Source organism: Schistocerca gregaria, chromosome 7 (assembly GCF_023897955.1).
Source record: "Schistocerca gregaria isolate iqSchGreg1 chromosome 7, iqSchGreg1.2, whole genome shotgun sequence".
NCBI classification, from domain to species: domain Eukaryota; kingdom Metazoa; phylum Arthropoda; class Insecta; order Orthoptera; family Acrididae; genus Schistocerca; species Schistocerca gregaria.
Window position 1 is genome coordinate 128,060,375 of NC_064926.1, and position 16,515 is coordinate 128,076,889.

The 16,515-nt window shown below is 44.3% G+C and overlaps 1 protein-coding gene across 4 annotated transcripts in view; it reads right to left on the minus strand.

The window, feature by feature from the left end:
* LOC126281600 (semaphorin-2A-like) overlaps nucleotides 1–16,515 on the minus strand; it is a 944,484-nt gene that overhangs the window by 67,056 nt on the left and 860,913 nt on the right. For all 4 annotated transcript variants that reach the window (XM_049980701.1, XM_049980702.1, XM_049980703.1 and 1 more), the window contains one exon: nucleotides 2,593–2,720. In XM_049980701.1, the coding sequence (XP_049836658.1) occupies nucleotides 2,593–2,720 (128 nt within the window). The remainder of the gene's footprint in view (nucleotides 1–2,592; nucleotides 2,721–16,515) is intronic.

Genomic DNA, 16,515 nt, shown 5'->3' on the forward strand with positions numbered 1-16,515 from the left:
ATGGTCGAAGTAGAGAGGATATAAAATGTAGACTGGCAATGGCAAGGAAAGCGTTTTTGAAGAAGAGAAATTTGTTAACATCGAGTATAGATTTAAGTGTCAGGATGTCATTTCTGCAAGTATTTGTATGGAGTGTAGCCATGTATGGAAGCGAAATATGGAGAGTAAATAGTTTGGACAAGAAGAGAATAGAAGCTTTCGAAATGTGGTGCTACAGAAGAATGCTGAAGATTAGTTGGGTAGATCACATAACTAATGAGGAAGTATTGAACAGGATTGGGGAGAAGAGAAGTTTGTGGCACTACTTGACCAGAAGAAGGGATCGGTTGGTAGGACATGTTCTGAGGCATCAAGGGATCACAAATTTAGTATCAGAGGGCAGTGTGGAGGGTAAAAATCGTAGAGGGAGACCAAGAGATGAATACACTAAGCAGATTCAGAGGGATGTAGGTTGCAGTAGGTACTGGGAGATGAATAAGCTTGCACAGGATAGAGTAACATGGAGAACTGCATCAAACTAGTCTCAGGACTGAAGACCACAACAACAACAACTCAACTAACTAGAATATACCCCCGGCGGTTTCATTTTCATTATCTGCATTGAAGCAAAAAATACATGGAATGTATGTTTATAAATCACTTGTAATTATATACGATGTCAGTTCATAGATTGAACATGCCATATAGACCAACAGTAACCTATTTTCGAGTTTACTTTCCTTGAATCACTCTACGTTACGGCTGTAATAATTGGCGGGAGTTCCACGCAATCTTACTTCAGCAAGGAATTTGTAATGTTGATCAGGTGGTGGCGTTTCTCGTCAGATACAAATACTCATTCCGTGGTGGACGGTAGAGTCATCAATGAAAAATTTCCTTTCTATTAATAATTGCAGCTTCTTCAATGTTTTCGCTTATGTTGTTATCCTATTAAAGGCCTGCCATCCACCGATTATGGGAACAAATTTTACATATATTTCGCTCCTAAACTGGACAACAACCATCATTCTTATGTAGACATAGAGCAACAACTACTCAAATATCTATATTTGTACTGCTTGTACCCACTTCACATAGTTTAATCAACTATCAGTATACCGAAAACTCAGGTGAGGGAGAGGGAGGATGTGTAACTCAGCCGGCAGCTATGACCGAGCGGTTCTAGGCGCTTCAATCCGGAACCGCGCTGTTGCTACGGTCGCAGGTTTGAATCCTGCCTCGGGCCTGGATGTGTGTGACGTCCGTAGGTTACTTAGGTTTAAGTAGTTCTTATTCTAGGTGACTAATAACCTCAAATGATAAGTCCCATAGTGCTTAGAGCCATTTGAACCATTTCTGCAACTGATTATATAAACGTCCAACGTACAACAAAAACGCCTAAGTCAGGAGACCGTTACTGAAATGCACAACCGGCCGGAGTGGCAGAGCGGTTCTAGGCGCTACAGTCTCGACCCGCGTGACCGCTGCGGTCGCAGGTTCGAATCCTGGATGTGTGTGATGTCCTTAGGTTAGTTAAGTTTAAGTAGTTCTACGTTTTAGGGGACTGATGACCACAGGAGTTAAGTCCCATAGTGCTTAGAGCCATTTGAACCATTTCTGCAACTGATTATATAAACGTCCAACGTATAACAAAAACGCCTAAGTCAGGAGACCGTTTCTGAAATGCACAACCGGCCGGAGTGGCAGAGCGGTTCTAGGCGCTACAGTCTCGACCCGCGTGACCGCTGCGGTCGCAGGTTCGAATCCTGGATGTGTGTGATGTCCTTAGGTTAGTTAAGTTTAAGTAGTTCTACGTTTTAGGGGACTGATGACCACAGCAGTTAAGTCCCATAGTGCTCAGAGCCATTTGAACCATCTGAAATGCACGCACGTAACATTTCAGGATAAAATGAATACCTGCAAGTCTACATGGCATACAGTTCCATGTAGACATTAATCAACTGGCATGGTCGTCGGCAGTTTGGTGTAAACTACGTAAACTTGGCACTAGGGAACTACAGGTGTTAGTTAATTCCACGGCCAAAGCGTTTCACAGTATTATAAATCTGAAAGTGGCATATACAGTCTGGAAAAACACCGTTTGTGTTTTTCAGTAACAATACACTTCGTGTTTTCCTACCCGAATACTACTACTACTACTACTACTACTACTACTACTACTACTACTACTACTACTACGACTGCCACTACCAACTCTACTAAAATTACATTGTGTTACAAACCACATCCTTGTATCCAGAATTGGGAATTTGTGAAATCTAACTCTTGAACATTGGACTACAGTTATGGTTCAAATGGCTCTGAGCACTATGGGACGTAACTTCTGAGGTCATCAGTCCCCTAGAACTACTTAAACCTAACTAACCTAAGGACATCACACACATCCATGCCCGAGGCAGGATTCAAACCTGCGACCATAGCTGTTACGCGGGTCCAGACTGTAGCGCCCTGAACCGCTCGGCCACCCTGGCCGACGGACTACAGTTACGTTAAGTGCACAGCAGAACTGTGAAACCAGACTGCCTCAGCTGAAATCTGAAGCCAGCTACTGTTTTGGAGTTCCTTATCACTGTGTCGGCTGTGAAGTCGTACCTGTGGTGAGATATCCATGACGTGGATCGCTTCTCCTGGTGTCACGTCGAAGACGTCGACGAGGCTTGACGAGGATTCCCCGGTAGCTGGATCGAACCACTGGGCGACCTTGTACACGGACCCAGTGCCTGCAAACGCAAGAATCGGCATTGGCACAACAAGAATTCAAAAAAAAAAATAACGGTATATGATAACCATTTAGGTCAACTTGGAAAATGTATAGATTCTAACATACTGAATAGCAGAATTATTACGAAAGTGCACTAATACAAAACTGATTAGAACCAGTGTACTGGTATAAAAAACAAGTAGAGTTGTAGATGCGAACTAAGCTGCAGTATCGTATCCTATACCAAAAATTAAGGAAATGTAAGCGTCTGTTCTAAATAAATGCAAGAAGCGTTTTTAATCAGTCAGTATATGATTCCCGCCCGGCTAGCCGTTCGGTCTAACGCACTGCATCCCGAGCGGGAAGGCGTGCTGGTCTCCGGCACGAATCCGCGCGACGGATTAGTGTCGAGGTCCGGTGCGCCGGTCACCTTGTGGATGGTTTTTAAGGCGGTTTTCCATCTGCCACGGCGAATGCGGACTGGTTCCCCTTATTCCGCCTCAGTTACAATGTGTTGGCGATTGCTGAGCAAACACTGTATCCACGTACGCTTACACCATAATTACTATACCACCCAGACATTGGAGTTACGCTCGTCTGGAACGAGACGTTCCCGGGAGGGGGGAGGGGGGGTCCACTTGGGGCTGAACCGCACAATAACCCTGGGTTCGGTGTGGGGCGGCGGTGTGGTGAGTGTTCTGCTGTAGCCTGTTGTGGGGTTGTGTACCGTTGAGTGCAATGGCGGGGACGGGACCTCTCCGTCATTTCTGGGTCCACAGTTCAATAAATACATACATACGGTACGTAATTCAACTTTACTATTCCGCGCTAATCTCTTGATGCGTACGTTTGCGCTACGTCGAGCATAGTAAGAAATCTATATTATGTATCTTCGACCTTCCCAACAATTACAGCGGCTGAAAAAAAAATTATAAAGCACCGAGGAAGAGATGAGGAAACGAAATGAAATTTTGTAGGTAGGGAAAATATGAAATGTTATTTCAGTGATTACAAAATCGAATCAAATTTACGAAGACTTGGCATTATGAATCTCCTTATGTGCCTGATACTGTGCACACTTTGAACTAAATGTATGTACTTCATCTCTCCTGAGGCAAGGTGGTCCACAGCTGTTTCACTTGGTCCTTGATATCCGAGATACTAGCACTTGGACGGAGCTGCTGTCTGATCTGGAGCCACACATGTTCCCGCGATATTGCTGGTCACAGGAGTATGTCAACATCACACAGAGAAATTTGCCATGTGTGAAAGAGAATTATCCTGTAGAAAAATGGTACCACAATACCGTCGCATGAGAGATAAGGCATGAGTAAGCAGTATGTCCGTGACGTATCATCAAAGTTCCCTCAATCACAACCAGCCGTGACTTCAAGTCATACCCGATGGCTCTCCAAACCATGTCCCAAAAGTAGCTCCCCTGTACGTCTGCAAAACACTGGAAGAAGGAGACCTCTCCCCAAGTCGACGGTATGCTCGCCGACGATGCTCATCCAGGATAGCACACAACGCGATTCATAGTAGAACACAAAGCGAGGTGATTCATCTGCAGTTTCTGCTTCCCAGTAACGACACCTCCCCAAATACAAACGCATATGCTGTGGTACTAATGATAACCAACGACTGGATCGGCAATTCCCTAGCTCAGCAGCTGTCAATCTCCGACCAATGGTTGCTTTCAGCTGGCAGTTGCAGATGTTAACAACACGGTGGACGAAACGGCACTCATCCCTTGTGGTAGTCGGACGTGCTAGACCGGCACCTTGACTATAAATATGCCTGTCCTTATGTTCCCACGTAGTCTAACATACGGCCGCTATTACGTAGGAACGCCCCACAATTGTGGATTTCACGCGGTTCTTCCAGACGGCGAAATGGGGACCAACAAGAAGGACCTTTTCCAACTCTTCCAGGTGCTAATAATGCTGTTTCATATGTTCTTCTCAGTAATCATTCAAGGTCTGACACCGAGCGAGGTGGCGTGGTGATTAGCACAATTGACTCGCGGTTCAAATCCGCGTCCGACCACCCACATTTAGATTTTCCGTGATTCCCCTAAATCGCATAAGGCAAACTCCAGAATGGTTCCTTTGTAAGGACAAAGTCGATTTCATTCCCCACTCTCAGCCAATCCGAGTTTGTGCTCTGTTCCTAATGACCTCGTTGCCGTCGGGATGTCAAACCCCAACCTTCCTTCCTTTCTTCAGTATCTGACCTATTACACCTGGTAACAACACTGAAAACAAACAACAATGACAAACTCCGGCGGTCCTTTTACTTACCACAGCACCCATTTGTGTAAGTGTACGAAGCTATACTGACTTTCAATCATATCTTTTGCGTGCCTCAATTTTAATTCTTTCCTCCCCTATACATTTCATTTCATCCTTCATCTCCTGGCCTGTAACACATCCCATCCCTGCCACGTGTGTGTGCTCTTCCTGTGGCTATTTTCCAAATGACGGTCGAAGTAAGTTTCTTGAGACTGCAATTGACGGGCTAGTCTTTCTCTTATGCCCCTAAATCGGTTATGGAGAAGACCTAAGGAATTGGCTAAAGAGCGAGTGGTTTTCCCAGTACGACTAGGACATTTTGAGGTGTAAGCGTTTGAAAAACGTAGCTACACGCAGTATTTTACGGTGCAAAGGTCAGGCGAATGGGGAACGACCAATGAATCTTCCTGCATGCCACTCAATCCTAAGGGCTCCCATGTTAAATAATTTTGTGGCGCGGCCTAGAGGTCACGGCCGTCTGCATTCATGGAGTGATGCTGTACCTCGGGCGGAGGCCGTGTTGTGAAATGTCTAGCTGGTAATCCTGAGTGATGAACTAAGTTATTTTTCTAGTCTAAAAGAAATGAAAGTGCATTCTGAATGCCCGTGAGACAGCGTGGAATTATGTGGTTTTGCTAGTTTTCTAGGCCTGTGTTGCCGATTAGCGAGTCTCAAGACGCTCAGTAGGTAGAGACTTTAAATTAAGTTGCGGAGCCACGTAGGTAGCCTGCGGGTGGTTTTAGTGGACGAGACGGGCTTGAAAAGGTTTTCAATGAAGTCAACACATTACATTGGGCCCGCAGAGACTTTCGTTTTTAGGCTTCCGTTCTTCGGTTGGTTATAATGGAGCCCTTATGGTGTCACCATGTTGTCAGTCTATCTGTCGGAGTGTTAAGACCCATTTTTCTCAGGAACTGGTAGATCTAAGTCGAAGTCTGTGTCCTCGACGGTGTAAAAACTTAAAGCTTCTATGTGGATGCAGTCAAACGATACCACGATTTATGTCACATATTTTGATACCCGTAAAACAATAGACTAACTGCCTACATACATAATTAAGTTAGTACAGAAGCCTCACAGCAAAAGTCCTAGAAGCACTTGTTAGTTTCCTTTCACTTATCTATTTTAACTTCGAATCATATTACAGTTTGTTACGGAGATTCTCGGCGGAAATTGCTAATAGCCAGTTGCATCGAACGTACTGCACTGTTTGCAGTAAACATATTCTAGTCCAGCGATAGTTCACTATGTGATCAAAAGTATTCGGACACCTTGCTGAAAAGACTTAAAAGATTGTGGCGCCCTCCATCGGTAATGCCGGAATTCAATATGGTGTTGGACCACCCTTAGCCTTGATGACAGCTTCCACTCTCTCAAGCATATGTTCAATCAGGTGCTGGAAGGTTTCTTCGGGAATAGCAGCCAATTCTTCTGGGAGTGCTGCACTGAGGAGAGGTATCGATGTCGGTCGGTGAGGAATAGCAGGAAATTGGCATTCCAAAACATCCCAAAGGTGTTCTATGGGATTCAAGTCGGGACTCTGTGCAGGCCAGTCCATTACAGGGATGTAACTGTCGTGTAACCACTCCGCCACAGGCCGTGCATTACGAACAGGCGCTCGATCGTGTAGAAAGATATAGTCGTCATCCGCAAATAGTTCTTCAACGGTGGGCAGCAAGAAGGTGATCAATACATCAATGTAAGCCTGTGCTGCGACAGAGCCACGCAAAACAGTAAGGGGTGCAAGCCCCCTCCATGAAAAACACGATCGCACAATAACACCACTGCCTCCGAATTTTACTGTTGGCACTACACATTCTGGCAGATGACGGTCACCTGGCATTCCCCATATCCACACCCGGCCATCGAACCGGCCACATTGTGTACCGTGATTCGTCATTCCACATAACGTTTTTCCACTCTTCGATCGTCCAATGTTAACGGTCCTTACACCAAGCGAGGCGTCGTTGGGCATTTACCGGCGTGATGTGTGCCTTATGAGCAGCCGCTCGACCAAGAAATCCAAGTTTTCTGACTTCCCGCCTAATTGTCTTAGTACTTCCACTGGATCCTGATAAAGTTTGGAATTCTGGCGTGACGATCTGGATAGATGTCTACCCATTACACATTTCGACCCTCTTTAACAGTCGGCGGTCTCTGTCAGTCAACAGACGAGGTCGGCCTGTATGCTTTTGTGCTGTACGTGTCCCTTCACGTTTCCATTTTACTGTCACATCGGAAACAGTGGACCTAGGTATGGACCAGTGAGTTCAGCGGAGCGCCCCGCTCTGCTCCCTCACAATGTCTAACGACTACTGAGGTCGCTGATACGAAGTACCTGGCAGCAGGTGGCTGCGCAATGCACCTAACATGAAAAAGTATGTTTTTGGCGATGTCCGGATACTTCTGATCACATAGCATATATTGGAATTTTTCTGAAAGTGCTTGGAGTCAATGGTGGCCAGTGATCGTGTGCTAATGCGCTACAGCACGCTGCCAAAACTACACTACAATTATGTCACTTCTGTTTGAGTGCGAGCCAGAAATTGTACAAAAATTACGCCATTTATCTCCGAATGCCTGCTATCAAGCAAATAAAATGAACGAAAATATGTTTTGTAGCACTCTCTCCGTAGTAACTAGAAACCAGTGTCGAGTGCTGAAATGATGATCAGCCATGCTACGACCAACCAAGAGAAGGAACACAGCTGTCTGTTTTCGACTGTGCATGCTCTGACGTGGCGTCATCTCTGCCGGCACAGAGGGTGCTACGTTGCCCGTAACACCAGGTTAGTACTTTTCTTTGAAAGTGCATGTAAAGTGTTGTGCAAGCAACATAGCGAGTTCTGTAGATCATCTGCAGAACCTTTCTGAAGGAGAAATTGAGAGGTAAGTAGACCTTCTCCAAATTTAAATCTATTAAGAGTGGGCATGGGATGGGGTTCTCCGATTTTGCTCAAACTATGTTAGGAGAAACAGATAGATGCCCTTTCGGGCTGCAGTAGAAAGTAAAACAGTCTCTAAGGATTTACGAGTAGAGTATGAGGAATTTCTTAGCTTTACCTGACGTGTTGGTGCCATCGTACAGTAATTAAGCTCACCAATTGATATTTCGTCGGTTCGGATTCAACTGTCGCTTCTACCAACTTTATTGTTTTATTACATTACATGCAATGTTAAACTATTAATTATAAAATTTAAATATATTTAAACAGTTCACTTTATATCTATAAAATTAATATATTCAGTTTAGTTATGATTAATACCCTTGTAAGTCGAAAGGCCATAGGTGCTTGTAAAAAAAGGAGTATCGAGCAAATTTAGTATGAAAGTGTATGAAAGGAGTTGACTATGGGAGTGAGACGTTTGCAACGCACTTTTTATGCTTTCCATATTTGTTATTTGTGATCAGTGATGCATGGAATACACGGGAGTGGAAGACCTAGGTAATATTAATGCATTAATACATATAAAAACATAGCGTAAATCACAGACGGATAAACAATATACTTGATCTTAGTGCATTAGCTAAAGATAACATTGCAACAGTGTTAACTCGTGACTATCATGACGGCACAGTGAACGACAATGTGTTTATTTTTGTGGTATTACAGCACACTGGTAAAATTTAGCAAGAGCCGCTACTTGTTCTGTTGCGAATTTTTTGATTAACAACTTTGGGGAGGTCAAAAATTTAATCCCGTCCCGCCGATCAAAGCGAGGCTGGCGATCCTGATATTTACATAAGTAGCAGCTCTGAGAACTAATCCTGGTCTGCCCACAAAAGATTCCGACTACCTGTGTGGAGCACCATGCCGCGTAATGGCCAAAGTGTATGCGTCTGATCGTAGTCATGAGTGTGGCTTGGAGCGCCGCAACGAGAATTCCGACGTACGGACGAAAGAAGGCTTCAAGCTTAGACTGTGACAAACTGTAGTCCCCTTCCTTGTGTTAGAGGTTTCAGTCAAATTAGTCTGCCTAATATCACTTAATTTTTGGCGCTGCCTGAGCATTTAATCTGTACACTGAAGAGCCAAAGAAAATGGTACACCTGTCTAATATCGGGTAGAGCGCCCGCCAGCATGTAAAAGTGCCACAACACGACCTGGCATTGAGTCAACTAATGTCTGAAGTAGTGCTGAAGGCAAGTGACACCATGAATCCTACAGGGCTATCCATAAATCCATAAGAGTACGAGGGGGTGGATATCTATTCTGAACAGCACGTTGCAAGGCATCCCAGATATGCTCAATAATGTTCATGTCTGGGGAGTTTGGTGGTCAGCTGAAGTGTTTAAACTCAGAAGAGCGTTCCTGGAGCCCATCTGTAGCAATTATGGACGTGTGTGGTATCCCATTGTCCTGCTGGAATTGCCCAAGTCCGGCGGGATGAACAATAGACATGAATGCAAGTGATCACATAGGATGCTTACGTACGTGTCACCTGTCAAAGTGGAATCTACACTTATCAAAGGTCCCATATCACTTCAACTCCACATGCCCCAAGCCATTACAGAGCCTCCACCAGCTTGAACAGCCCCAGCTGACATGCAGGGGCCGGCCGCTGTGGCCGTGCGGTTATAGGCGCTGCAGTCCGGAACCATGGGACTGCTACGGTCGCAGGTTCGAATCCTGCCTCGGGCATGGATGTGTGTGATGTCCTTAGGTTAGTTAGGTTTAAGTAGTTCTAAGTTCTAGGGGACTGATGACCTAAGATGTTAAGTCTCATAGTGCTCAGAGCAATTTTTTTTTACATGCAGGGCCCATACTCATTACGCCCATAAGCCCGATACAATTTGAAACGATACTCGTCAGACCAGGCAACATGTTTCCAATCATCAACAGACTAATGTCAGTGTTGATGGGCCAAGGTGAGGCGAAAACTTCATGTCGCGCAGTCATCGAGGGTATACGAGTGTGCCTTCGGTTTCGAAAGCTCATATCAATGATGTTTCGTTGTATGGTTTGCATGCTGACACTTTTTGATTGTCCAGCATTGAAATTTGTAGCAGTTTGTGGAAGGGTTGCACTTCTGTCACGTGGAACGATTCTCTTCAGTTGACGTTGGCCCTGTTCTTGCAGGACGGGCCTTCGCGATGTGAGATTCGATGTTTTACCGCATTTCTGATATTCATGGTACACTTGTGAAATGATCGTACAGGAAAATCCCCACTTTATCGCTACCTCGGAGATGCTGTGTCCCATTCCTCATGTGCCGACTATAAAACCATGTTCAAACTCATTTAAATCTTGATAATCTTGTAAGGTGGCATGGTCTCCTGACCTTCATTTCTTACATATTCCGACCTCACCATCGTATTCTGTCTATCAAGACGTTTCATTCAAGCCAAACTCGATAGGGCAGAGTCAATTTTACATATTTCCATTTAATCGATGTGCATATCTAATAAATAAACCACAAGCGCACAGCGAGATTAAAAATTCGAGGCTGGTGTACACAAACATTCAAGACACGACAGCCACAGGAGGTTTTGTTTGGCGGAGGCAACCAGTCCGCTGGAAAGTCCGTAGGAGGGTGAGTTAGCACGTAGTTGTGCCAGCCGGCCGACCACCCAGGGACCAAAACAATTTTGACAGAGAAAAAGGATAATGGCCTGCGTGTTCACCTTAAAAGCATGACCCACTGTATTGTTTGTGAGAGCCGCAGCATACCCATTTTTGACAGACCTAGTGCGCAGTTTCAGAGTTCTCACAAGTGGACAGTAAATGCATAACGCAGATGCTATATATTTCCGGATTGGTCGGCTTGAATGGAGCGCCATTCTCGAGTTTTGAGAGTAACACTGATTGGCGGACTATTTCTGATGCAATGAGCCAGTGGAGTGAGGGAAGACAGCCGATATTATACCCTTTCGCTTTTTGCATGGAGAGGGGTCGCTCTGGTGACACTCTTGAAGTGGGAACACGTACCGGGAGGGAGTGCACACATGCGTGTAAGCAGAGAGCGAGGAACAAAGTCTCTACTCAGTACTGCACTGAGAGAGCACCTCTGTCGCTAGCGAATCAGAGCGATACTCTATATCGAGTCTCTCGCAATTAAGCGTTGGTTAACTGTGTTGGCCGTGACAGTTAATGTGCGGTGTGAACACAAGAGTATTAGTCAGAGCCTGTGAGCGAACATTGAGTGGCATTGCAGTGGACTGGTTATCTGACCGGTGTATCACGCCCATAGTTAGACTAGGGGCAGATAGAAGCGCTTGACTTCATCATCGCGTAGTGAGAGTTTGATTGGTGAAGTTCAGTCCAGATAGAAAGAGATAGTTTTGCTATTTTTCAGTGGTGAACGACGCAGGCAGCAGTCGTCGCAGCTCACGGTATTGTGCGCTACAGTGTAGGCAAGCCCCATCTTTCCTCCATTGGAAATAACATACATCATTCACATCACTCCATAACATTTCTCACTCGACAACTCGACCGTACTTGGAAAAATTCAATCGGATAATTATTCAAGTTGAGTAGGCATGGCTCTCAGCCTTTCTTAAAGAAAAGGGATAAAAGAGCTTTCCCACACTTTGTATATCAATTTCATTAACAGGGTTCCTATCCGTAAGAGGTAACCTCCTATTCCGAAAAGAACCCGAAATTTGTGTATCAGTTTACAAATAAAAGTTTCACTTGATTTTCTCAGATTTTGCAATAAATAATATTTTCCATTCGTTTAATGTTTTTCTTACACTAACTAGCAATACTCCAGTACCCAAGTATCCCACTAGTTACGTAAGAAAATAGAATACTTTTGTGTCTTTTCCTTACAGCAGACGACTTCAGAAGATATTTATTGCTGACAGTTTTTCAGGCATTTCTTTTTGGTACGTTAGGAGCGTCTCTCTTCCGTAGTAGCGTGGGGTGGAAATTGATTCTTGCAGGAGCCAAGCGGTACTTGTCAGATCAATCCGTTGCACAACTCGTCAACATAACACCTACACAAACTGATAACCTGGCATTGTAGCATCAGTAACAGATCTAACAACTGCGCTGGACACTTGAGGTTTATATAGGCGATGCCGACAGCAGCGCCGTATTCTCCCTGTTTATATGTCTTTTTATTCCAGTTTCCTCGGCGCTCCAGTGTAGAATTACGATAACAAACCATGTGGTTCCTTGAATGCTGGGCCAACGTTCTGCCTCAAATCTTTTTTTCGCCTGTGCCGAACTTCCTATTGTGGCTTCCTTCCTATATTTGCATTAGAGACTGGCTCGGTCACTCTGGGTGTGGCATCGGGACAGATGTTTTTAACAGTTTTAGAAAATCATTGCTTTTCTGATTACAAAATATTAACGGATATACAAAATGTTTTACAGAAACACAGTTTCAATCGGAAAAAAATTGTAGATAACGTTCTTAGACATTGTTTTCATGAGTGAGCTATCATTTGAAACTGTCATAAAAAGAGCTGTATTAGAACTTGGACAGCAGCGGCACGTTTCTTTTCCGCCTCTTACTGTTGCCAGATCATATGTTATATACACATGAATGGTGCATTTTTCTCTCAGTAGGTGGTACCCTTGCAGCAAAATTTCACCCACTAAGTCCACTCTCTCCAAAACGCGAAAAGGAAGAATTGCCTTACTGAGTAAGAAACTGGCAGAAGCTGCACTTTCTTCTTTCTGCCATGTTCTATGTCTATGTATAGTACGAATGCATTCGTGCCGGTTATCAGAAACAATTGAAAGAAAAATAATTTTTCTTCCACTTGAACTGATTTCTCTTGAAAGAGTAATAAGTAGTCATTTAGTCCGGTTTATCCACTCCTATATGTGAAGTCGTATGTATGACGTCTGTTCATTTCACATAATTATTCCACTACGCCCTTTTTACTTTAAGAGGGAAGAGCGATGTCGGCTGATAAGGTTAACGTTTGTTTTATTTTACCCATGTGTTAAATGTGTGTTGTTGTTCATCATCTGCCACTTCGCCGACAATGGACATACCGTACGTTGGAATGTAATTACTGATATTTAAGAAATTATTCTTCTCTCTAGACAGTAGTTCGAGTTATGATGACAACAGTCATGCGCAATCGAACTTACTTCCTTCCGAGAAGATGCCCCAAAACAAACGTTCAAAGTAATCGGGACGTATCTTCGTTTCTGTGCTTTCAAAATGCTTCATACGTAGCAGAACTAGCGATGTCACTTCTGGTTTGTTGTGAAGGCAGTCTACAAGCCGTTGCCCGTGTCGAAGTGTTAAAATTTCGGAATCAAATGATCCGTGTGCTGCTTGTAAACGTGACAAGGGGAAGCAGCATATCGCTTACCTGACACGTGATATTTCTTATTACGTGACTATCAGATACAGTCTACAAAAACCTCCCGTGAAGCCACGACAAAATTTTGACCTTATGTAAAGACTACCTACTGATTCCAAAATCATAACAAACGGTAAGTTTTCACCAATCTGAATTAAATTCAAAAGCAACTGTTAAAGGCACTCTAGTCAAGTGATACAGTACCAGGAAATGACAATTCACTGCACTCCGAAATGCTACGATCATATGTGTAAAGTGGTAATTTTCAATATCTGGAAAAGCAGCCTGGAGCCTTCATTTTACTGCTAAGATACTGGGAAGCTCGAGTTCGGCTAGGAATAAAGTGACCTAAGAAATAATTATACAGGTTGAAAAGTGTTTAAACCGACAAACTCTGGGAGGTTGTAGAGGAAAATCAAAACAAATATTTTTCCCTAATGTCATTTTTTCCTATGAGGATTACTTCAACCGGAGGAGGCCGTACTACGCTCTTCAGTTGTTAGCGGTCGTATTACGATGTTCAGTTGTAAGCAACTGCTGTCCACCAGTGTAGTAGTGCATTGTCTCTGTTTACTAATGGAGCGATACACCTGGAGTTAGTACACTGTTTTGGTTGGTGCGTAATACGTAGCGCACCACAACGGACGAGCTGCACAGCGGGTTTATCAACAAGAATATGCTAATTGCCGTATCCCGCATCATACGACCTTTACTGCTGTGTACCAACGTCTGCGTGAGACCGGGTCATTTAGCAGATTAGCTTGACAGGGACGCCGTCGCACGGTAAGAAAGCTGCAATTTGAGGAAGCTGTCTTGCAGCATGTGGAGCGGGATCCTTCAGTCAGCACTCGTGCAATTGCACGTAACATGGGGACGAATGTAAGAACACGCCTTCGAAAGCAGTTGTTACGTCCATTTCACTTAAGGCGTGTCCAAGACCTGGAACCAGTTGATTATTCACCCAGAGCACAGTTTTCGCAGTGGTACCTGGAACAGGGTGAAATGCATCCTACATTTCCATCCTCTGCGTTGTTTACCGATGAAGCAACGTTCGGGCGTGAAGGAGTCTTCAACATGCACAATTTGCATGTTTGGAGTGAGGATAACCCAAATGCCACAGTTATTAGCGCTCATCAAGTGCGTTAATGTGTGGGTCGGTGTCGGTGGGGGACTGTTCAAATGGCTCTGAGCACTATGGGACTTAACATCTGAGGTCATCAGTCGCCTAATACTTAGAACTACTTAAACCTAACTAATCTAAGGACATCACACACACCCATGCCCGAGGCAGGATTCGAACCTGCGACCGTAGCGGTCTTGCGGTTCCGGATTGTAGCGCCGAGAACCGCACGGTCACCCCGGCCGGCGGGAGACGGTTTAATTGGGTCGTATCTGCTACCTAGGCCATTAAATGGCAGGCATTATTACAATTTTCTGGCCAGAATTGCTGGGAAACGTCCCGCTCTCTACAAGACAACGCATGTGGTTCCAACATGACGAGGCGCCCGCACATTTCAGTCATTGTGTGCGTCGATTCCTGGACCGACGGTTCCCAGAAACGTGGATTTGCAGAGGTGGTCTTGTACCATAGCCTGCTATATCCCCAGATACGTTCCCTCTGGACTTGTTTGTGTGGGGGGAGATGCGCAACCTTGTTTACGATACTCCTGTTGCATCAGAAGAGGATCTGGTTGTCCGGATAGTAGCAGCTGCAGGAACAATTCAGGATACTCCTGGGGTTTTTGCCCGTGTCAGACAGAACATGATCCGACGGTGTAACCTTTGTTTACGTGTCAATGGAGGCATTTTTGAAAATTTACTGCAATTGGAAATGGGTTATGTTAATGTGATGTCTCTCAGTCATAAAAAAATGGAGAAGTGTTTGTTGGTTTAATTAATTTGCCGGCCAGAGAAATCTTCCTCTACCAGTTTAAATACTCCTCGTCAGAAAAAATGACATTAAGCAAAAATATTTGTTTTGATGTCCCCTACAACCTCCCAGAGTTTGTCGGCTTAAGTACTTTTCACCCTGTACAAACCATGATGGAATGATGGTGTATTATTCCCTCTTGAAAAGCAACTGCGTTGTAGAGCTTCGCACTATTTCCTCAGGTCTGTGAGTTTACGTTGCTACTTTACCATATATGTTGCCGCACGAAGTGGAAACGTTGAAACATTAGTTTTGTTAACACTTATACTTCAAAAAGCAGGTACCAATTCCTGTAGTAGTATATGCTGTTATCTACAGTACACATGGCATGTAAAAGATACTACTGGCAGAATATATCATGTTAGTTGTCCACAGTCATCGCTTTGATTTACAGCGCTGTTCCATGGAGTTCTATATCACCCTCACAAAGGATAGCGCAGAGCTTTATCGGAGCGAAATAACATTTACAACCAACACACATGTCACCTGTCGACTACTGCGGGTGACAGCATATGTGACAAGAACTGCAACCGTTGGAGCGACACAGAATTTTGCGTTAGGTGGCAGTGCCTTTTCGAATGACGTCCATTGTGTGTCCCGCTGGTGGTTGCGCAATAACACAGTGTTCATAAAAACTACGTAGAATATCTTGCTATAACAAAAACATAGCAAAATGTCACACAATAGAATTTTTTCTAATGTACGTATCTACATGCACACCGTTTGTCACTGAATGGAAAAGAAGAAAATTCGAAAAACTCGCCGTATGGTTCCCTTCACGCAGTATTCACTGCACCAGCAAATGGACTGAAGCCTCCGCTGGTTCCCTCCCGCGTTAAGACAAATGTCAGGGTAATTGAAGTAGTACGCAGGTTTTTTAGATGACTCCATCAGCTGTGCTATTTAGGACAATACTTATTTATTATAATTGATCCTGTAAAAAATAGCAAAACCCATGGCGAATACGAAGACATAAAAATAATCTACGAGACTGTGACTCAAGAACAAAAATAACTTTATGCAGATACACTACTGGTCATGAAAATTGCTACACCACGACGATGACGTGCTACAGACGCGAAATTTAACCGACAAGAAGAAGATGCTGTGATATGCAAATGATTACCTTTTCAGAGCATTCACACAAGGTTGGCGCCGGTGGCGACACCTACGACGTGCGGTCATGAGCAAAGTTTCCAACCGTTTTCTCATACACAAACAGCAGTTGACCGGCGTTGCCTGGTGAAACGTTGTTGTTGTGATGCCTCATGTAAGGACTTTGATAAAGGTCAGATTGTAGTCTATCGCGATTGCGGTTTGTCGT